The sequence below is a fragment of the Stomoxys calcitrans genome, chromosome 2 (assembly GCF_963082655.1).
Source record: "Stomoxys calcitrans chromosome 2, idStoCalc2.1, whole genome shotgun sequence".
Taxonomy (NCBI): domain Eukaryota; kingdom Metazoa; phylum Arthropoda; class Insecta; order Diptera; family Muscidae; genus Stomoxys; species Stomoxys calcitrans.
The window spans coordinates 155,501,449-155,524,397 of record NC_081553.1 but is presented as its reverse complement, the minus strand read 5'-3'; the positions used below and the strand labels follow the sequence as shown (position 1 = coordinate 155,524,397).

The 22,949-nt window shown below is 40.2% G+C and overlaps 1 protein-coding gene across 1 annotated transcript; it reads left to right on the top strand.

The window, feature by feature from the left end:
- Positions 1–698: 698 nt before the first annotated feature.
- LOC131994782 (uncharacterized) lies at positions 699–19,682 on the top strand. The gene is made up of 2 exons (XM_059361663.1): positions 699–3,289; positions 19,601–19,682. The coding sequence occupies exons 1-2, from the start codon at positions 699–701 to the stop codon at positions 19,680–19,682; spliced, it is 2,673 nt and encodes an 890-aa protein (XP_059217646.1).
- The last annotated feature ends 3,267 nt before the right edge of the window (positions 19,683–22,949 follow it).

Genomic DNA, 22,949 nt, shown 5'->3' with positions numbered 1-22,949 from the left:
GTATGTGAAGTTACACTTGCTTCACTTCTGGCACAACCACGAAAAGAAATAATAACTTCCAACAACAACAAACCCTACAGTCCACTCTTCTCCACTAGGAATCTTCAGAGTTATATATGGTGGTTCCCATCTCTGCACACTGAAAGATCCCCCCACGTTTCTTCATGGTCCTTCGAGCCGTCCATTGGAAACAGGCACAAGTTATTCATTTTGCATTGCCCTTAATGGTAATTAGTCGTATAACAACTGCGGTAAGTGCGCATTCACTCCCTTTTGTGTTATCTGCTGACCGGTGGGTATCCGGTGGGTATTCTCGTCAAAACACACGGCACAGTCTCGTTCCGGAATATATACCCCAAAACCAAAATGTGTCCCACAACTCGTCTCAAGATATTTCGAATATCTGCATTAAAGTGCCACCCTGTGACACAGAGGTGTTTAAGGGCGGATATGAGCAATGGCCCTCGTTTCGTGACATGTTCACGGCCGTATATGTGAACCATCCGAAATTGACCCCAGCTCAGAAACTTTATCATTTGAGGAACAAGACTCAAGGGGGGGCAGGCGCAATAGTTAAGAGATTCCCTCTCTGCGACGAAAATTTCAGTCTAGCGTGGAGCGCATTAAAATCCCGGTACGAGAACAAGCGTGTGCTGGTAGATAATCAGTTGAAAGTGCTGTTCAATATTCCTGTCGCAATGGTAGAGAACAGTGAATCTATCCAAAAGATTCAATCCACAACCAACGATTGCTTGTGTACCTTGAAGACACTCGGCGTGAATATTGAGAGTTGGGATCCATTGCTAATTTACCTAGTGTCTACCAAGTTGCCTGACGAGACTCTGGCACTTTGGGAACAATCCCTTAAATCCCACCGCGAGTTGCCAACTTGGAGCCAACTCGATGAGTTTTTGGTTAACCGATTTGAAGTGGTCGAAAGAATTCATAGTATAAAATCCACTAAACAAGGAAATACACCTCCTACCAAAAGTCCTGAGAAAATTCAGACATATCATTCACAGGATAAACTCGACCAGTCTCCGTGCCCCCTATGCGATTCGAAACACAGCATAAGATCCTGTCAGAAATTCCGGGAATTCACTGCTCAACAACGAGTTGATTTTGTTTATGCAAACAAAATATGTGGCAACTGCCTATCCTCAGCTCATCTCAAATCAAACTGTAGGAGTAAGAACAAGTGCATTATATGCCACAAGACTCACCACACCCTTCTTCACCTTAAAGGTAAACCACATAAAGATAGTGGCACGATAACTGAGAAATCAGAAACCGCCAGTGAAACTCGTCCTGCATCTAACGAGGTAAGGACAAATATCTCGTCTCAAGCTGAGGCTCCCGCTAGTTCACAACGCTCCTGCTCTGTCCAGGCTAATTTGGCTTCAAACAATGACATGATTCTTCTAAGGACTGCATTGATCCAGATTGCGCATCAAGGAGAGCATTTCACCATAAGGGCTTTGATCGATCCAGGTTCTCAACGAACGTTCGTTTCTGAAAAAATGCTAAACCGTTTACAAATTCCAACTTCAAAAGCCCATTTTCTGATAACGGGTATTGGCAATCAAGAGCAATCGTCCGAGAAAGAATGTCAACTGACCATTGTGTCAGAAAAGCATGGTATAGAGTTTGAAGTTTCTGCCATTGTCTTACCTAAAGTCACAAAGCGATTTCCTTCAGTTTCCTTTGAGATCTCTAATCCATCTGAGCTTGATGGGCTGGATTTAGCAGACCCTTACTTTAACAGATCATCTCAAATAGATCTCATTCTTGGAAACGACTCTGAACGTTTCATAAATCTAGAAGGTATTAAAAAGAACATTTGTGGCGAGACATCAGCCTACAATACCATATTCGGCTGGGTACTTAGTGGTCCAATGCGAACTGAAACGTATCACTCATTCTCTACCAACGTAATAGAATCGGAGGAGGTTGCGATCAGTCAACTCCTGAGAAGATTCTGGGAACAAGAACAAGTTCCAACCTCTCATCTCGGCTCTGAATCGGATTCATATTGTGAGGAACTATTCGAAAGAACTACCACAAGGTCCACGGACGGACGCTATATTGTTCGGCTTCCATTCAAAAAGGAATTTCCTGGGTCCATTCATCTTGGTTCGTCCCGATTTCTAGCTCTGGCTCAATTTAACCGTATGGGGAGAAATCTCTCTAAGGAACCCGATGTAGGATCTCAATACTGCTCTGTTTTGAATGAGTACATTTCCCTCGACCACGCGGAGGAAACTTCGTCACAGGAAATTTCCGAGAGTGGAAAGTTCTTTTCATTCTACTTACCCCACCACGCGGTAATTCGTCCCGAACATAGAACCACAAAATTAAGGGTGGTTTTTAATGCCTCTCGCAAGTCCAAGTCAGGCTATTCGCTCAATGATGTGCTACACACTGGACCGGCTCTTCAATCTGACTTGATCTCCGTTATTCTTAACTGGCGCAAATATCAGTATGTGTTTTGTGGAGACATACAGAAGATGTATCGTCAAGTCCTTATACATCCGCAAGACCGGCCTTATCAGCGAATACTCATCCGCCCGGGCATCAATGACCCCGTAAGAGATTTTCAATTGAAAACGGTGACATTCGGGATAAATTGTGCACCATTCCTGGCCATTCGCACTCTGCTCCAATTAGCCTCCGATACTGAAGACCAGTTTCCCAAAGTTGCGGATATTCTTAGAGGCGAGACATATGTGGATGATATATTATCCGGAGGATTTTCAATTGATGAGGCTATTGATGCTCAGAATGATCTGAAGACAGTTCTATCCAGTGCCGGTTTTCCTTTAAAGAAAATTGCCGCAAACGATTCCAGATTGCTTTCTCAGGTGGCAAAGGAGGATTTGCTTGATTCTGAATTTCTTCAGTTTGACGAGTCCAGTTCTACTAAGACTCTTGGCGTTAAGTGGAACGCAATGAGCGATAAATTTTCTTATTCCCTTGGATCGATCTCTCCAGACCGGACCACTACAAAAAGGAAAGTACTTTCAGCTGTTGCACAATTATTTGATCCCGCGGGATGGGTAGCCCCAATTGTCATTAGGTCTAAAGTGTTGATGCAACAGTTTTGGCTGGAGGGGGTTAATTGGGATGAAACTCTCAGCACCGAATCTCAGAATAAATGGGATGCTCTTGTCTCTGATCTGAGCCACATCGACTCCATTTCAATCCCAAGATGGCTACAATATAACCCTACTGACATGGTGGAAATCCACGGATTTTGTGATGCTTCACAATCTGCTTTCTGTGCTTGTGTGTACGTGCGGTGCACAGCTTCAAATTCTGTGGTTTGTACGAATCTATTGCTTGCAAAGAGCAGAGTTGCCCCCCTCAAGACTGTAAGTTTACCACGCTTAGAGTTAAATGGAGCGTATCTTTTGGCAGAACTTGTTAATTACGTCGTATCGACTTTTGACTTTCGAATAGGTGGTATTACCTTATGGACGGATTCCACTATAGTGCTAGGCTGGCTAATGAAACCACCATGGACATGGGAGACCTATATAGCGAATCGGACGTCCAAGATACACGATCTTATACCTGGTGGAACTTGGCGACATGTTCCTACCCATGATAATCCTGCAGACCTGGGAACTAGGGGATGCAGGCCCCGCGATCTGACTGATAATACGTTATGGTTCAATGGACCCACTTGGTTAAAGGAGGCACCGTCAGAATGGCCAAACAGGAGCCCATTGATCATCCCTGAGATAGGAAAACGTCCTAATGTTCGGGTCATGCATGAGGTCGTTGAGGACTCGGATATTTTGATTCAATTTTCTTCTTATTCTCGGGCATTGAGAGTTATTTCCCACATGTTTCGTTTTTACAATAACTGCCTAAGTAGATTCAGGGGTAAACCCAGGAACACATCTCCAGTCCTCATCCATTCCGAAGCTTTATTTACGAAAAATCGATTGATAATGTTGGCTCAGCTCAGGTGGTATGCCGAGGAATATAGACAGGTCAGTAAGTCTGAGGAGTTGTCTAAGAAAAGCTCCTTGAAATGCTTGAACCCTTTCATGGATCAGAACAATGTGTTACGTGTGAACGGTCGACTCGCCTCTTGTTCCCTGCCGTACAATGAAAAATTCCCTATCATTCTTCCTGGGAAATCACGTTTTTGTCAATTATATCTACTCTATTTGCACTCTATTCTTGTCCACGGCGAATGTATATTGATGTGTCGAATGGTACAAACAGAATTCTACATCTCACGTCTCAAACCTAGGGTTAAAAGTATAATTCGCAAATGCAAGACGTGCATTATTTTCAGGAAAAAACCCTGTGTTCAAATTATGGCTCCACTGCCTTCGGAGAGATGCGCATTAACTCCTCCCTTTCATGTCACTGGCATAGATTTTGCCGGGCCTTTTGAGCTTAAAAGTTCAACTCTACGGCGGTCTCCTCTCTTAAAGGGCTATGTCAGCATATTTGTATGTTTCGCCACAAAGGCCATACATTTAGAACCTTGCTCAGAGCTTTCCTCGCTGGCCTTTGAGGCGGCCTTTTTCAGATTTTTGGGGAGGCGAGGACTACCTCGCAAGGTAGTATCTGACAATGGAAGGAACTTCATTGGTGCAAGTCGGAGGATGCTCAGGGAATTCAGGAGCTTTATTCAAGTCACAGCTGTAGATATCTCGGAGAAATATTCGACACAGGGGTTTGAATGGCAATTTATACCCCCCCATGCTCCACATATGGGGGGACTCTGGGAATCGGCAGTTAAGAGCTTCAAACACCATTTTAGGAGGATAGCAGGGGCCCACTTGTTCACATTCGAACAATTTGCTACAGTTCTGGCTCGTATTGAGGGAGTTTTGAATTCACGCCCTATCTCCGCTGTGTCAGAAGATCCGAATGATCTCACAGCCTTGACTCCAGGCCATTTTTTGAAGGGGTCTCCCATAATGTCGTTTCCGGAACCGATTGCACAAGACATCTCTGTAATAAATAGGTGGCTTAAGCTAAAAGCTATTCATCACCAATTCTCTATACGTTGGAAGGAAGATTATCTAAAAGCGCTGCAGAAACGATATAAGTGGAGAACCAAGTCTCCGAATATAAAGATCGGCGAGCTTGTAGTCGTGATGGACGACTTGTTGCCCCCAAGTGACTGGCGCTTGGGACGTATTGTGAAGACATATTCTGGGTCTGATGACAATATCCGCATCGCGGATATTCGGGTATCTTCTGGGACGATAACCCGCCCCATCGTGAAGCTATGTCACTTGCCAATTTTAGATTAGCCTTTGACCGTTTTTTTTTTTTTTTGCAATATTCTATCGCTTCATCCGATTCATTTAACATATCCAATAACATGTCATTTCAGACTCCCCACTCTAATAAAATTAGGCATTAACCTACTTTCTTATTTCAGATCATCAAAAGAAAGTTCAAAATGCGCGTACGTGATATATACACCTGCATGTTGTGCAAGATGCGTCACTCCTTACGGTACTGCCCTAAATTTGTAATGATGAGTGTGTCAGACAGAAGGATCGTTATCCGCAAATTTAAATACTGCATCAATTGTCTTGCGAGGAGCCACACGATAGAAAAATGCCATTCCGAGGAAACGTGCCGCAAGTGCAGGTATCAACATCATACTATGCTGCATCCGAAGCCTACTCGAGAGCCTAAATCCGAGAGGAGCACAGAAGTCAGCATAAATCTCCGTTCTAGACTGGGTCAGCAGTCACAAAAAGTCAATAAAACGTCGCCTCAAGGTCAACAACGATCTACAACCTTAAGAAAGACCAAACAACAACACAGCAAGGTACAAAAGACGGCCAAACGATACCCCAAGACAAGAAAAAATAATTTACCCAATATTATGCAACCAGATCCGATGCTTCTTTCTGAGGCCATAAAGTCTTTGGCGTCCGTGCTTTGTGCATCTTCTGTTGCACAAGTGCAAGGCCGGCGCCATGGACAAAATTGAAGTTTTGTCCTTAACTATTTACATGAATTTGAACTATTTAAATGAAATTGAATTTCCTAACGTCTGTTATTGTGAATTATCTAAGAGATGTATTTAAATTTCCCTACCACATATGCTAAGTGGTAATAGAATAGGCACTTAGTTTGTAAGTACTAAAATATCTCCCTTTCGTATGTGAAGTTACACTTGCTTCACTTCTGGCACAACCACGAAAAGGTGAGCATCTCTTCTCTTCTCTACTTTTTTATTACTTTAAATAAAATTTATAACGTTGAAAGTTGAACTCATACGGCTATTGTTTTTTTGTTTTATCATTTTGGGCAACTGCTACAACGACGTTATTATTTCTCTCTATTGAGAAATAATAACTTCCAACAACAACAAACCCTACAGTCCACTCTTCTCCACTAGGAATCTTCAGAGTTATATATGGTGGTTCCCATCTCTGCACACTGAAAGATCCCCCCACGTTTCTTCACTGATATTACTGGAAGAGATATTTTTAATTAGGGATCTATGGTTGCGAAGGTAACTCGATTTTTACCAAAGCAATGTTCGGGCTTTTGCAAAGAATCGCCTCAAACGTGGAGACATTTTTGTGAACATTCATGTTTAGTTTTCCCATACTTTTCAATTTCCGTGTATAGTGCCTTTCGCAAAATTACTGATAACATGGTGGGAAATATCTGGCGTCCCTGACGTTAAAAATTCAAAGCCAGAGACGATATCGTGTGCCAAACGATAGCAAATCAGTATGGTGAGATGTAAAAATGCTCTGGAGATAGTTTTTACGCTGGTAAAACTCACTATGCTAATGTTTGACATTTCTGCCGAAGAAAAAATAAGCCACGCTATTTGAAATAATCAACATTATTTGAAAGTGGGTTATTTTCAAATAATGTTAAAAAAACAATTGTTTAGTTCCAATACAAATAATTAAATACTTGGGCATTGTTCACAGAAAAGTCTATTTGGATTAATGCTCTTTTTGTACATACCAAGATTTTATTATACCCTCCACCATAAGATGGGGGGTATACTAATTTCGTCATTCTGTTTGTAACTACTCGAAATATTCGTCTGAGACCCCATAAAGTATATATATTCTTGATCGTCGTGACATTTTGTGTCGATCTAGCCATGTCCGTCCGTCTGTCCGTCCGTCCGTCCGTCCGTCTGTCTGTCGAAAGCACGCTAACTTCCGAAGGAGTAAAGCTAGCCGCTTGAAATTTTGCACAAATACTTCTTATTAGTGTAGGTCGGTTGGTATTGTAAATGGGCAATATCGGTCCATGTTTTGATATAGCTGCCATATAAACCGATCTTGGGTCTTGAGTTCTTGAGCCTCTAGAGTACGCAATTCTTATCCGATTGGGATGAAACTTCGCACGACGTATTTTGTTCTGATATCCAACAACTGTGACAAGTATGGTTGAAATCGGTTCATAACCTGATATAGCTGCCATATAAACCGATCTTGGGTCTTGACTTCTTGAGCCTCTAGCGTGCGCAATTCTTATCCGATCACAATGAAATTTTGCACGACGTGTTTTGTTACGATATCCAACAACTGTGCCAAGTTTGGTTCAAATCGGTTTATAACCTGATATAACTGCCATATAAACCGATCTTGGGTCTTGATTTCTTGAGCCTCTAGAGGGCGCAATTCTTATCCGATTGGAATGGAATTTCGCACGACGTGTTTTGTTATGATACCCAACAACTGTGCCAAGTATGGTTTAAATCGGTCCATAACCTGATATAGCTGCCATATAAACCGATCTTGGGTCTTGACTTCTTGAGCCTCTAGAGGGCACAATTCTTATCCGATTTGTATGAATTTTTGCACGACGTGTTTTGTTATGATATCCAACAACTGTGCCAAGTATGGTTCAAATCGGCTCATAACCTGATATAGCTGTCATATAAACAGATCTGGGGTTTAAATTCTTGAGCTTCTAGAGGGCGCAATTCCTATCCGATTTAGCTGAAATTTTGCATGACGTATTTTATTTTTACTTTCAACAACTGTGTCAAATAAGGTTCAAATCTGTGCATAACCTGATATAGCTGCCATATAAACCGATCTGGGATCTTAACTTCTTGACCCCTAGAGGTCGCAATTATTATCCGATATGCCTGAAATTTTGTACGATGGATCCTCTCATGACCATCAAAAAACCTTTTTATTATGGTCTGAATCGGTCTATAGCCCGATACAGATCCCATATAAATCGTGCTCTCTATTTTACTTCGTGAGCCCCAATGGGCGCAATTCTTATACGAATTGGCTGAAATTTTACACAGGTCTCCAACATATAATTTAATTGTGGTCCCAACCGGACCATATCTTGATATCATTTTAATAGCAGAGCAACTCTTTTCTTATATCCTTTTTTGCCTAAGAAGAGATGCCGGGAAAAGAACTCGACAAATGCGATCCATGGTGAAGGGGATATAAGATTCGGCCCGGCCGAACTTAGCACGCTTTTACTTGTTCTTCTTTTTTTATTTTGTTTAAACCTTTTATTTTAACTTAAATATTGTATCAGTAACTTTGCTCAAATTGTTAAATATTTTGTACCAATTATTGTTCTATTTAAATGAAAATTTGTTGAACTCATTGTATTTATCAATTTACTAACCCATGCTTTATATAAGACACTGTCTTTTGTATGGGTTTTATCATAATAAAATACAAATACAAATACATGGACAGACAGATGGGTCGACGGACATTATTAAAAAAATTATTTTAAGGAAAATTGTTTTGTTGAATTGTTTGTTTGTTGAATTGTTTCTTCTTTGTCCGGAGTTGAGATCATATTCGCGACTCCAAAATTCTGCTAAAATATTGAAATAACAATCTGCTGAAATGAAAAATTTGCTTGCTTTTTATTTAATGCAATTATTTATTACGGCCTGTCATGCATTTTTGTGGAATATGACTGGAAGAAAATTACGTGATCAATAGATCCTTGTAGACATAGCCATTGCTAACATGGTTCCACTATGGTTCCAACGACCTATTTTTGTGCCCAAAAATAAAAATAGAGTTTTATCATATTTTTGGTTTGATCCTATAGAAAACACTACAAAAAGGTGATGAACAAGAGATTTTATTAAAAATTATAACAAATTATCAGTAGGGTAGGTCGAATTTGAATTGGCTTTCAAAAATGTTACTGCCTTATAACCTGATATAGCTGCCATATAAACCGATCTTGGGTCTTGATTTCTTGAGCCTCTAGAGGGCGCAATTCTTATCCGATTGGAATGGAATTTCGCACGACGTGTTTTGATATGATACCCAACAACTGTGCCAAGTATGGTTTAAATCGGTCCATAACCTTATATAGCTGTCATATAAACCGATCTTGGGTCTTGACTTCTTGAGCCTCTAGAGTGCGCAATTCTTATCCAATTTGAATGAATTTTGGCACGTAGTATTTTGTTATGATATCCAACAACTGTGCCAAATATGGTTCAAATCGGTTCATAACCTGATATAGCTGTCATATAAACCGATCTGGGATCTTGACTTCTTGAGCCTCTAGAGGTCGCAATTATTATCCGATTTGCCTGAAATTTTGTACGACGGATCCTCTCACGACCATCAACAAACGTGTTTATTATGGTCTGAATCGGTCTATAGCCCGATACAGATCCCATATAAATCGTTCTCTCTATTTTACTTCGTGAGCCCCAATGGGCACAATTCTTATACGAATTGGCTGAAATTTTACACAGGTCTCCAATATATAATTTAATTGTGGTCCGAACCGGACCATATCTTGATATCGTTTTAATAGCAGAGCAATATATATATACCGTGTGAGAACGGGTAGAAATGTCACTTTGAAATTTGGAATGGTAAGAGTTGTGGTTAGTGGTTAGCGAGATCGTGTGCAAAATTTCCAAGCCTTAGGTTATCCGGGCACAGGCCCCTAAAGTTGGTCACCTAGTTGTTGGGACTTACAAGTCTTCGTTTGTGGTCCGGCAAAACATGCGTAAGTGACGCCGCTAAGTTTCTCTCAAAACCCCATATCCAAACTAAAACGTTAGTAGACGACATGGGAGTGAGAGTAGAGACAACGGGGGACATGTTTAGGCTTTTTATAAAAACGCATTTTCCACATGATACGGCGGGACTCAAAGAGACACCGGAATCTTGAAATAATAAAAGAAGTTTTGAGGATCTTGCAACCATTTAAGCCACCCGGACCTGATGGAATATTTTCGGCATTACTACAGAAGGAGGCCGACTACCAGGTCACTATTTTCACAGCTTGCGTAGAACTAAAATACACGCCGAAAACTATAGGTCTTACTTCCTTTCTACTCAAAACTATAGGACATCCAGCCAACTGCTGGTCGCATGACAAATATATAAGGGAGACAGTGACACAAGACATTCCACAGGGGGCATTTTAGTTCGAGACACTGCTACCAGAAGCACAATGTTAGATTGACGTAATTTTGTTATTGCCATGTGGAATATCAGTACCATCTTTTCAACCTAATCAAACCTAACCTAGAGATATGCTTCAGAGAGCTTTACGTGCGACAGCGCAGTGGGCTACCGAAAGTGGTCTTGGCGTAAATCAGTGCAAGACAGAAGTAGTTATTTTTAGCAGGAGATGCAAGTTACCTACAGTGGCACCTGTCTCCTTGGAAGGAGTGAATGTTCCATTAACAGAAATCGCTAAAAACATGGATGTTTAGCTAGACAGGATTTTGGAAAGGTCAAGAAAGGCAACTTTTGTCCTATACACCTTCAAGAGAGCTATTGGCAAAAAAGGGGTGTACAAATCGCGGATCAAGCACTGGGTATATACTGCAGTTGTCAGACCTATAAAGTTGGTGGGCGGCGCTTCAAAAAACCACCCACTGTCCAATATTCAGCCAGATCCAATGGTTGGTTTGTTTGTGCATCACATCCGCACTGAAGATGAAACAATGATGCACTGAATTCAATGCTACAACTAATACAACTGGACATTATAGCTAGACACATTTCTGCGACCACTGCTTTGAGGCTAATGGATCTTTCTCTTTGGTAATGCACTCTGTGTTATCCTTCCTACATTATCCAATATCCCAGGCAGTGTGGATTACACATTTCCTGACCCGCTTTTTGATAACAAGTACTGTACCACTACTCTTGATAGAACCCATTGGAACTACAATATCCCTAATCATAGAAGTTACATAGATTTCTATACGGATGGCTTAAACCAAGACGACCAGGTGGGAGTTCCCTGAAGAACTAGAATTGGTGAAATTGAGAAGGTTATCCGACCACTGCAGTGTGCATCAAGCGGAGATGTTTGCAATTAAAGAAATGCTGGAATGGCTAAGATATAATGTCATAACGACGATTGGCATAAATATCTCTCAGACAGTCAGGCATCCATTTAATCCCTGGAGAATGTATTTCTGAATTCAAAAACCACCCTCGACTGTCGCATATCTCTCAACGAGATGAACAATTCAAAATTCACTTGTTCTGGGTGCCGGTCCACAGAGATTTCCCAGGAAATTATAGAGCAGACGAGACCAGGAACTACGGTGAACAAGTGGGTATGCCTCTAGCGACATGTATATAAAGTCTTCAGATCACAAGGGCAACGAATGATATATGGTCACAAAGGGGGGTTGTGAACAAAATTATAAAGACCAATCTTGTTCCAGTGGTATTACAATGGACGAAAACGTCTATGCGAGTCTTATGCAGGGACTCAGAGCGAAGCGGAGCAGGCCTACTTTTGCCGGAGGGGGAGCGGAATTTTTGGAACCTGGAGCGGAGCGGTTTCCAATTTCAAAATACGCTCCGGCAAAATAAAAATCTTTAAAATGCAAATTTTTTTGGTTTACGGATTTGTTATTTTCGCGAACTCAAACATAAATTCTAAATTAACATGAAATAACTTTAGGGTTAACTTTCGTTAACTTGATATCGAAAACATATTAGACAACAGATTTTAAAAAGTTTCGTCTTAAGGTCAAAACAAGTGAATGCGAACTAAGTCCGGTACGGCAGAATCTCGTATACCCTTTCTCTTTCTAGGCAGAAACAAAAAGGATCCAGCAACAAACTCCATGTATTTTTATACCCACCACTATAGGATAGGGGGATATTATGTTAGTAATTCCGTTTGCAACTCATCGAAGTATCCATTTTCGACCCCACAAAGTATATATATAATTGATCGTGGTAAAATTCTAAGACGATTTAATTATGTCATGTGTCCGCCCGTCTGTGTAATCTAAAATTCAGATATTAAGCTAAAGTTTGGCACAGATTCACGTTTTGTTTACACGCAGGCTAAGTTATTGAACCAGCTATACGGACTATATTTTGATATACCCATAAAAGCCGCTTTTATTGTCCCTTTTCACTGAAATTGGAAATTGCGAGTTGTACTTGGGCCCCCGATATCCGAATCGAAAATGGTTCATATCGAGCCATAATTAGATAAAGCTGCCACATATATTTTATTGAAATGTACATCTGTGACATCCTGTTGACTTCCGCAACTAGTTTGGTCCATACCGAACTACATGAAGATATAGGTGCTATATAGACCGATCTGCCCATTAAGAATCTTAAACAGTATAATTTGCATAAATGAGCTCGAAGTCCTATGTATCCCGTTATGACACCAAAAGCTATACTGGCCTCCTTCTTACTTCCTTTCAATAATAGCCTCGTCCTATCACGATCCAGATTTTTCCATAGAATTTTCGGCATCCTACCGACTGTTTCGATCTTCCACAGTGTAACATTCTCGTTTTTCGCCCACGTCCCTAAATCGGACTGCGTCGACCCGAAAGGGTAAGCCAAGCCTCAAAATAGGTCTATTTGACAGTTCTATAAAAAAATGTGTCAAATAAACCTAATTCAAAGCTACATTAAGTTTTGTTAATACCAATGGTAATATTAGGCTTTGTTCTAAAGCAAGTGATATACATATTAATTTTGTCATTACGTTTACAATATAGAGCAGGATTCAAAGCCAATTATATTTATTTTTAATCGCTATTTATATCGGACTTTATCAATCTCCCGAATTAATTTCTTGACAGCGCAATTCTCATCCACTTTGTTTCAAATTTTGCAAGCCTGTTTTTCATGACCTCCAACATTCATGTCAAGTATAGTCTCAATCTGTCCATAATCATGTATAGCTCCCTTATGAACCGAACTCCTGATTGTAATTTTTAATCCCTTAGAGAGTGCAAATCTCATCTGATTTAGCCGAAATTTTGCATAATTTCTCCTACAACCTTCAACATTTTTGACAAGTGTTGTTTGAACCGGTTTATAGCCTGATAAAACTTCCATATAATCCGACGTCCCAATTTTACTTCCTAACTAGTGGCTTATTCTCTTTCGGGTCAGCTGAAATTTTGCATAATAATTTCTCCTACAACCACCAATATACACCAACCCAGCTAAAAAAATTTTCCGATTTCGGTCCGACAATCGCATGAATCATCCGATATCAGATTTGATGTCTTACCGACATAAGGCTGGTACTACGTTCTTCTTTGTGGAAAATTTTCCGAAATTCGTTCTTTCAGTGGTTTGACAAGGTTACCACATTTAATTTTTTTGGGTTTCTTTGGCCAAAATGTTGCCATTTACATATAAAAATTAATATGGCATCAAACAATTTATCAGCTGCTTACGTGCATGTATACACAAAAATGTGAGTGTTTGGGTCATACTGAAATTCATGTATGTTGGATGTAATTTCAACCAAAACCCACCCCTTCGTAAATAATAAATAATGAAACACAAACAATTTAAAAAGAGACAAATTCAGCATTTATTTATAACAATAATTAGATTTTGCAGTATTTTCACTGTTATAAGTTAAATAAACGCAACTTTCCAAAAGCCTTTGCCTTCATCTTCCACATTATCCAAATATTCTTGTTGTAATTGCAGACCAAAAGAACAACACATTCTTTCACAAACCTTTTTATTTCGTACAGATTGATTGAGCTAGTTGTTGTGAAAGAAATATATATTTTCCTTTCAAGTATTTTTATTTATTTATTGGGTTGCCCAAAAAGTAATTGCGGATTTTTTAAAAGAAAGTAAATGCATTTTTAATAAAACTTAGAATGAACTTTAATCAAATATACTTTTTTTACACTTTTTTTCTAAAGCAAGCTAAATGTAACAGCTGATAACTGACAGAAGAAAGAATGCAATTACAGAGTCACAAGCTGTGAAAAAATTTGTCAACTCCGACTATATGAAAAATCCGCAATTACTTTTTGGGCAACCCATATATAAAAAATAATTTCTTACTTATGCATCCACAATCACTTTATTTTTTTCCACCCAGAGTAAATACATGTGAGCAACATCACTAACACTAACAAACACTCATTTACCTTTAGAAGTTTGGCGGTCGCATTTATTGTGATTGTGCGACTGTGATTGTGCTCTCAATGGGCGTCCCGAAATGTAAATTTTCCCTAGATTGAAAAACAAGTTTTGATGAAACGAACACATTTCGGCAAATTTTCCGTTTGTTTTTCTTAAATGGAGTTTCAACGCGATACCCGAAAGAAGTGGTTGTCATGTTATCGGAACGGCACGGCTGAGGGAAATGTTACGTTTCACCGAATTGGCACGAATTCGTAGCAATTTCGGTCCGATTGATTGATGAATGTCTTACAAAATGTGGACGACTGATCAATCAAAACAAAAATTCTAAGGCAATGGCACCACACGCAATTCCAAAAAAAAAACACAAACCACCACTAACCCAGCTACGATTAACAATATGATCCGACTTTGTCTGAATAATAGGTTAATAATGGTGATCACCCAAAGTAGTGGCGATAAAATGCCCCCCTGTGGCGTGCCACTTTCTCCCTTACATTTATGTCATGGGACCCACAATTTATCCACCTGTTCCTTAACATATGGTTTATATAGGCTCCAAGGACCCGGTTCACCCGGTACTGGTGTTAGGCTAGGTTTAAGTGGCAATCTGCCATCAGACTCACTTACACGTTTTCTTCGATTGTGATACCACAGGGACAGAAGAAAGAAGATTTCTTCTAGTTCCTACCGTTGAACCATACAGATCGCTTTAAAAAGCCCACTAACTTGCGAATGCCCGACAAATCAGACAGGTTCTCAAAGAAATGAGAACCTAAAGTGGAACTCCTTCTGACTGCCAGCGCGGGACACACACACAAAAGGTGTTCTATAGTCTTTTCTTCTTTGATGTCCTCACATCTTTTGCAAAAGTCGTTTCTGGCATCTTTCAGTCTGTCAGCATGTTTTCCGATTAGACCGTGACCTGTCACGATGGACACAATGACTGAGACGTCTGTTCTAGCCAATGACAGCAAAGCTGTAGACCTCTTCAAGTCTGTATTGGGCAAGAGTTGGTTTTCTTGCTCTTTCCAAAATGTTGGATTTGAAGTTCCTCCTGCTAAAAAGAACTACTTCTGTCTTGCACGGATTTTTACCTAGACCACTTTCGGTAGCCCACTTTGCTGTTGCACGAAGAGTTCCTGAGGTGTATCTCTTAGAGTGCTGGAAAACTTTCCGCTAACCGCAATTGTCACGTCATCAGCATACGCAACCACTTTTACACCTTTTTCTTCCAGAGAAAATAACATATTGTTACACACCTCTTTGTACACCTCCTTGAGTTGTTGCTCTGCTGACCCATCTTTTTATATCCACAGATCCCAAGCCTGTCGTAATGCATCTATTAGTAAGTAAGTTATTAATAAACTTTGTTGTTGTTGTTGTTGTTGTTGTAGCAGTGTGTTGTACACTGAGGGGGCAGACCTTGCCTATGGAGAACTCCATCGGTTCAATCCGGTACGTACAACCGGCTGCCATGGGATTGATTAATAAACTTTCTTACGGTAGAGTTGATGCCTAGTAACTCGAACCCTTTCATGATTGACGTCGGTTTTACATTGTTGAAAGCACCTTCAATGCCATTCCTTGACAGCGTAAGAACCCTCTATGTAGCCGACTAGGTCGATAAGGGTGGTTTCATTATCCATACATCTCTGACTTCTGAATATACCCCACCGAAATAGGTCTCGAGATCAGAAATTTTCTTAGTCTATAGGTCTCAGATGTATCCTCCTCGGAGCTGCAGAATTCTTACCAGGATTTGTTCTGAGGCTTTCTCAGGTCGCCCTTATATTTTCTCGTGGTGCTCTTGGGGCTTTTGCTCTGTTGAAGAGTATTCTGCAGTCCTCCCCTAGACCAACCAGTTCTATTTGCCCCTTGGCTTGGCACTAGGACATGCTGACACAAGCGAGTCTTTCAAGATCTTCGTGGTCCGCTTGACCACTATGTCTATATTCTCCGTAGTTTCCACTTCCTTTTCTTGTTTAGAAGGGATAGACGTGCAGAATTTTTGCCGAAATTTATTCCAATCCGCATTTCTTCTGTTTAGCCGGGGGACCACTTCTGCAGTATTTTCTCTCCTTTATTACAAATAAGCAGCTGATGTGCATTAGCATCACTTCCTACAATGAGGCTCTTCTTCTGTACAGTAGCGGCTTCAACCAGCGACTTAAGGTTTGAAGGCGGCATCGCTGAATCGTGTGCCATATATGGAGAACCCAGCCAGTTCTACTAAATTTTCAGTGCTTAGCGACGGAAGAAGAAAAACATTTAGACTACTCTTTGCAAGAATGCAGGCTCTGTGTCTCCCATTCCTTGTGCCCTTGAGAAGTTTAAATCCCGGAATTCTTAGTTCATGAACCATTCCTCCACACACCCATTGTTCCTGGATAAGAAGCATGTCAAGTCCCCTTACCATCAGGAGGACCTTTAGTGCCGCCGAAGCTGCCTTACAATGGTGGAGATTTATCTGTAGAAACCGGACCATAGTCAAGATTCAGATCTTCCACCACTGTTGTGTTAGCCTCATCTTCTGATTCCACCAGGAGTTCATCCTCACAAGATTCGTTAGATCTTGTCATGATGAGCTACCGTACGCATCCAGAGGCAGGTGAGAAACAGTGGAACCACTCTTCCTCAGGACACTGGATACTTGGCTCAACTTGAATCCGTAGGATACAACACCTTCAGACTTGTTGGGGTCTGCGACAGCCGGTGTTTTGTACGAATAATGCATGTCTCCGATCACCAGCCTCATCCAATCTACCAATCTCCCAGTCGGTGGTTGAAAGATTGGGATAACATTCCCTTAGCCTTGCAAGTATCGATTCAGGATCTGAGGGAATCCTTGGTATCCAAGCATGCGCCATTGGTCGAAAAGAAATATCTTCCTTCTTGACTAAATCTAGTGCTTTTTTGAATAGAAAGGACGTAAGACCCATAAGCCTTACGTCCTTTCTACTCAAAACCATGGAACGTATTGTGAACACCATGATAAAGAGTATGACATCCAGCGAACTGCTCAAATACAAACATCATGCAATTCCAAGGGAAGGTCAGTGGAGACTGCCCTGCACGAGGTTGTGCATAAAATAGAAGTATCCTTCTATGCGAAGACGTCCTTAGAGACTGGATAAAACATATGCTAAGGAACAGGTGGATAAATTGTGTGTCTAATGGCATAAATATAAGGGAGAAAGTGGCACAGGGCACGCCACAGGGGGGCATTTTATCGCCACTCCTATGGGTGACCACCATAAATGACCCATTGCGGATACTGACTGAAGAGGGATTTGAACCCGTCTGCTAGGCAGACGATCTTATAATACTTCTAAGGGGTAAGGATCCGAACGAGCTAGACAGAAGAACCAAAAGGGTCTTGCATATGGCATATGACTGGGCTAGACCCAGAGGTCTCAATGTTAACCCAAAGAAGACTGAAATATGCCTGTTCACGAGGAAGACGAAGGTTGACAAGCTCAAATACTTAGGTGTGATCTTCGACAGGAAACTGAATTGGAAGTGTCACATTCAGGAGTGTACTGAGAAGGCTCACAGATGTTGGGCACAATGAAGACGGGCCGTAGGCTCGAAACGGGGCCTAAATCCAAGGATAGTCCACTGGCTCTACAGGAGCGTGATTAGACCAATACTTACTTACGCCTCAGTAGTTTGGTGGACTGCTATGGAGAAAAAGTGCAATATAAGGACCACACAACAGGTTCAGAGAACGTGTTGTCTTGGCATAGGCGGAGCAATGAGGACCACGCCCACTAGGGCACTGGAGACTATTCTAGATATCCGACCCATTGACATACAGATTAAGTGTGAGGCAACCACTACGGCTATGAGACTGAAGGCGATGGGAGAATGGATTGAAGATGGGAGCAGCTCATACCATCGCGGTATAATCAAGGCGACGATAGGAAACCTGCAAGGAATTGGAGAGGTTTCTGATCGGATACCTGAGATGAACCTTGAAGTCGAATGCGACGCACTGCTGGTAAGGTCACGAACAATTTTGCAGTGTAAGAAGGAGATTAACGGCTTCTCTGAGGATGGGAAAATCCACATCGTTTGGGTGCCGGCCCATAACGGAGTAAGGGGAAATGAAAGGGCAGACGATTTGGCAGTTAAGGCCTGAGGACTGCCGTCAATAAACTTGGTTAACCCGAAGCCTTTCGGGTCGACGCAGTCCGAGTTAAGGGAGTGGGCGACGAATGCGCATGCAACATTGTGGAACAGCGAAACGGTCGGTAAAACGGCGAAAATCCTATGGAGGGATCCAGATCGTGAGAAGGCGAGGCTATTACTGAAAGGAAGCAAGAAGGAGGTCAGTATAGCTTTTGGTATCATAACGGGACACATAGGACTACGAGCTCTCTTATGTAAAATCGATGCGGCAAGTGATAGCATAGGTGGGGCATGCGGGGAAGATGATGAGACGTTGGAGCATTTCCTTTGTCATTGCCCGGTTTTTGTCTCCAACAGATACCAGTACTTAAGTGGGGACACAATATCAGACATGAACCAACTTAGGGGAGTGGCATTGAAAACAGTTAAGGATTTTGCAAGTAGCACGGAACTCCAAACTTAAAATTTTTTTTAGAGGTTCCTTTATAGTTTTTAGAGCGCACAACAAGCCGATTACTGGCTTAGTTGTATGTCCATAATGGCATGGGGCGGATTAATATCTGCACTCTCTTTTCAACCTAACCTAACATAAATCTAGTGCTGCACCTGGCCAGATCTCACCATTCTTTTTCAGCGCACAGCGATACATTTTAATTGAGCGTTTATCCACAAACTGGAGGGGACCCAGGAAATTCCGGAAGGACATCGGAGTATGCTGATGACAGTCCATTGACTATCCCACTCCAATTATTTCTTATTCGAGTCATACTTATTAAAGAGGGGAAGATATACGTATATTAAGCGTTGATATCATACATACGAGGAAAAAAAGTTTACAAACATGTTACAAACTTCTTTATTTCCTTCGGCGATTAGTGAACCATGTTTAAGGGCGTTAGGAAGAGTGCAACATCTACGCTTCGAATTACCAAATTTATAAAATTTTCATGGATCATAAATAATTACGGTTAGCAATATTATTTTCGGTATTATTGTCCGACCTAGAAATTGAATACAAAGAAATATCCATAGAAGAACCAGACATTTTCTATTTCTTAAATAACTTGTTTTTTATTCTTAAGTTTGGCAAGTTTTGGAGTATTCCAAGGAGGTCCAGTCAAAGTCCGTTTTGAGATTTTGGGAACAGAACTAGAAAACATGTAAATAGTATATCATAAAAATTACGCAACACCTCACTAAGATTATTAGATTTTAATACATCCTCCAATTCTAGAACTAAATTTATTATTTCTCCACTTTCGGTACGATGTACTAATTTTTTTTCAAATTTCAGAAATCTGTCCTCTTCTGTAAAGAAAATATCAAATAGTATCAAGAATAACAATATATCGAAAAAAAATCATTAAGTCGCCCAAAATTTATTGTGAAATTATACATAAATCCCAATTTTGAGCGCTTTAACCCAATTCGTAAAAACAGAAACATTTTGTATGTTTTAGTACCTAAATGTTTGATTTAAAAAAAAATCTTCTGGTCACCCAAAATTTATCGTCAAGGTGCACCTGTGTTCCAATTTTGAGAGCTTAATCTCAATCCGTAAAGAATGTATCATTGCGAACGTTTTAATACCCAAATGTTTGAATTTCATAAAAATCTCCTTGTCTCCCAAAATTTACTGCCATTGAGTAATTGCATCCCGATATTGAGAACTGTAGCTCAACTTCTTTTGAGAACTGTAGCTTAATCCATTTTGTACGTTTTAGCACCTCATTGTACGAATTAAAAAAAAAAAAAAACAAGTAAAAGCGTGCTAAGTTCGGCCGGGCCGAATCTTACATACCCTCCATCATGGATCGCATTTGTCGAGTTTTTTCCCGGTATCTCTTCTTAGGCAAAAAAGGATATAAGAAAAGATTTGCTCTGCTACTTGGACCACAATTAAATTACATGTTGGAGAACTGTGTTAAATGTCAGCCAATTCGAATAAGAATTGCGCCCTTTGGGGGCTCAAGAAGTAAAATAGAGATCGATTTATATGGGAGCTGTATCGGGCTATAGACCGATTCAGATCATAATATACACGTATGTTGATGGTCATGAGAGGATCCGTAGTACAAAATTTCAGGCAAATCGGATAATAATTGCGACCTCTAGAGGCTCAAGAAGTCAAAATCCCAGATCGGTTTATATGGCAGCTATTTCATGTTAAGAACCGATTTGAGACTTATTTCCCACAGTTGTTGAAAGTCATAATAAAATACGTCATTCAAAATTTTAGCCAAATCGGATAAGAATTGCGCACTCTAGAGGCTCAAGAAGTCAAGACCCAAGATCGGTTTATATGACAGCTATATCAGGTTATGGACCGATTTGAACCATACTTGTCACAGTTGTTGGATATCATAACAAAACACGTCGTGCAAAATTTCATTCCAATCGAATAAGAATTGCACACTCTAGAGGCTCAAGAAGTCAAGACCCAAGATCGGTTTATATGGCAGCTATATCAAAACATGGACCGATATGGCCCATTTACAATCCGACATACGACATACACTAATAAGAAGTATTTGTGCAATATATATACACTTTAAGGGGTCTCAGACGAATATTTCGAGTAGTTACAAACAGAATGACGAAATTAGTATACCCCCCATCTTATGGTGGAGGGTATAAAAACTTATATTCGGCCGAATTTACTATTAATTAGTATCTGTATCCCAAATTTTAGATAGTATGTTTGTTTAGCTACCTAAATAGGCGAATTGCAAGAAAATCTCCTAGTTGCCCAATATATACTGTCAAGGTGTAACTGTGTCCTAATTAATATATTTCTAGCTATCGCCGTTCGCTGTGGACGAAGCTATTAAGCTATTTTAAATATATACTTTTTGGTTCCAAAATGTACAATTTATGGAAAAATTATTTAGTCACCCACCATATATTTCCTACTTGTACCTACATGACAACTCAATCCGTAAAGAGAGTACCAAATGCGGTACTAAACGTCCTTTTTTATCGTTTCGGCAACAGCTCTCCAAGCAGAATTTAAAAATTCTAGCTCTATCCGTTCGCCCTGATCAATGTTCACCCATTTCGTACATTTTTTTGTGCTATTTTTGATACCTAAATGGACCATTTTCCAAAAACTCATATAATCAACCAATTTAGATTGATTAATAATTTTTTAATTGAAACTGCTTCTATCACGAAAATTATAACATCAATCGCAGTTTTTGAAAACGGCGATAGAAAAAATATTCAATTTAAAAAATGGCACATTCGATTAAAAAAATAATTGAAAAATTTTTAAATTTCCAATTAATTTTTTAATTGATACAATTAAAAAAATTATTGAAATTTTTAATTAAGTATAAGTTTAACATTGTTAGAAGAAAGTGGTTTGAAATTGTTAAGAATAATTGAAATTTCCTGGGGAAGAAAACAGGTGGTTTTCGAAATATTGGATTTTTCAACAATAAAACTATTTTTAAAAACAATAACATCAGTTTTTTATACCCTCCACCATAAGATGGGGGGTATACTAATTTCGTCATTCTGTTTGTAACTACTCGAAATATTCGTCTGAGACCCCATAAAGTATATATATTCTTGATCGTCGTGACATTTTATGTCGATCTAGCCATGTCCGCCCGTTTGTCCGTCCGTCCGTCTGTCTACTTCCGAAGGAGTAAAGCTAGCCGCTTGAAATTTTGCACAAATACTTCTTATTAGTGTAGGTCGGTTGGTATTGTAAATGGGCCATATCGGTCCATGTTTTGATATAGCTGCCATATAAACCGATCTTGGGTCTTCACTTCTTTAGCCTCTAGCGTGCGCAATTCTTATCTGATCAGAATGAAATTTTGCACGACGTGTTTTGTTATGATATCCAACAACTGTGCCAAGTATGGTTCAAATCGGTCCATAACCTGATATAGCTGCCATATAAACCGATCTTGGGTCTTGACTTCTTGAGGCTCTAGAGTGCGCAATTCTTATCAGATTGGAATGGAATTTCGCACGACGTGTTTTGTTATGATATCCAACAACTGTGCCAAGTATGGTTGAAATCGGTTCATAACCTGATATAGCTGTCATATAAACAGATCTGGGGATTTGACTTCTTGAGCTTCTAGAGGGCGCATTTCCTATCCGATTTGGCTGAAATTTTGCATGACGTATTTTATTTTTTCTTTCAACAACTGTGTCAAATAAGGTTCAAATCTGTGCATAACCTGATATAGCTGCCATATAAACCGATGTGGGATCTTGACTTCTTGACCCCTAGAGGTCGCAATTATTATCCGATATGCCTGAAATTTTGTACGATGGATCCTCTCGTGACCATCAACAAACGTGTTTATTATGGTCTGAATCGGTCTATAGCCCGATACAGATCCCATATAAATCGTTCTCTCTATTTTACTTCGTGAGCCCCAATGGGCGCAATTCTTATACGAATTGGCT

Coding starts and splice junctions, on each gene's coding strand:
- LOC131994782 (XM_059361663.1), top strand. CDS start 699: ATGGTAGAGAACAGTGAATCTATCCAAAAGATTCAATCCACAACCAAC. Junction 3,290..19,600: donor TCTGCTTTCTGTGCTTGTGT/GTACGTGCGGTG, acceptor TTTATTCTTAAG/TTTGGCAAGTTTTGGAGTAT.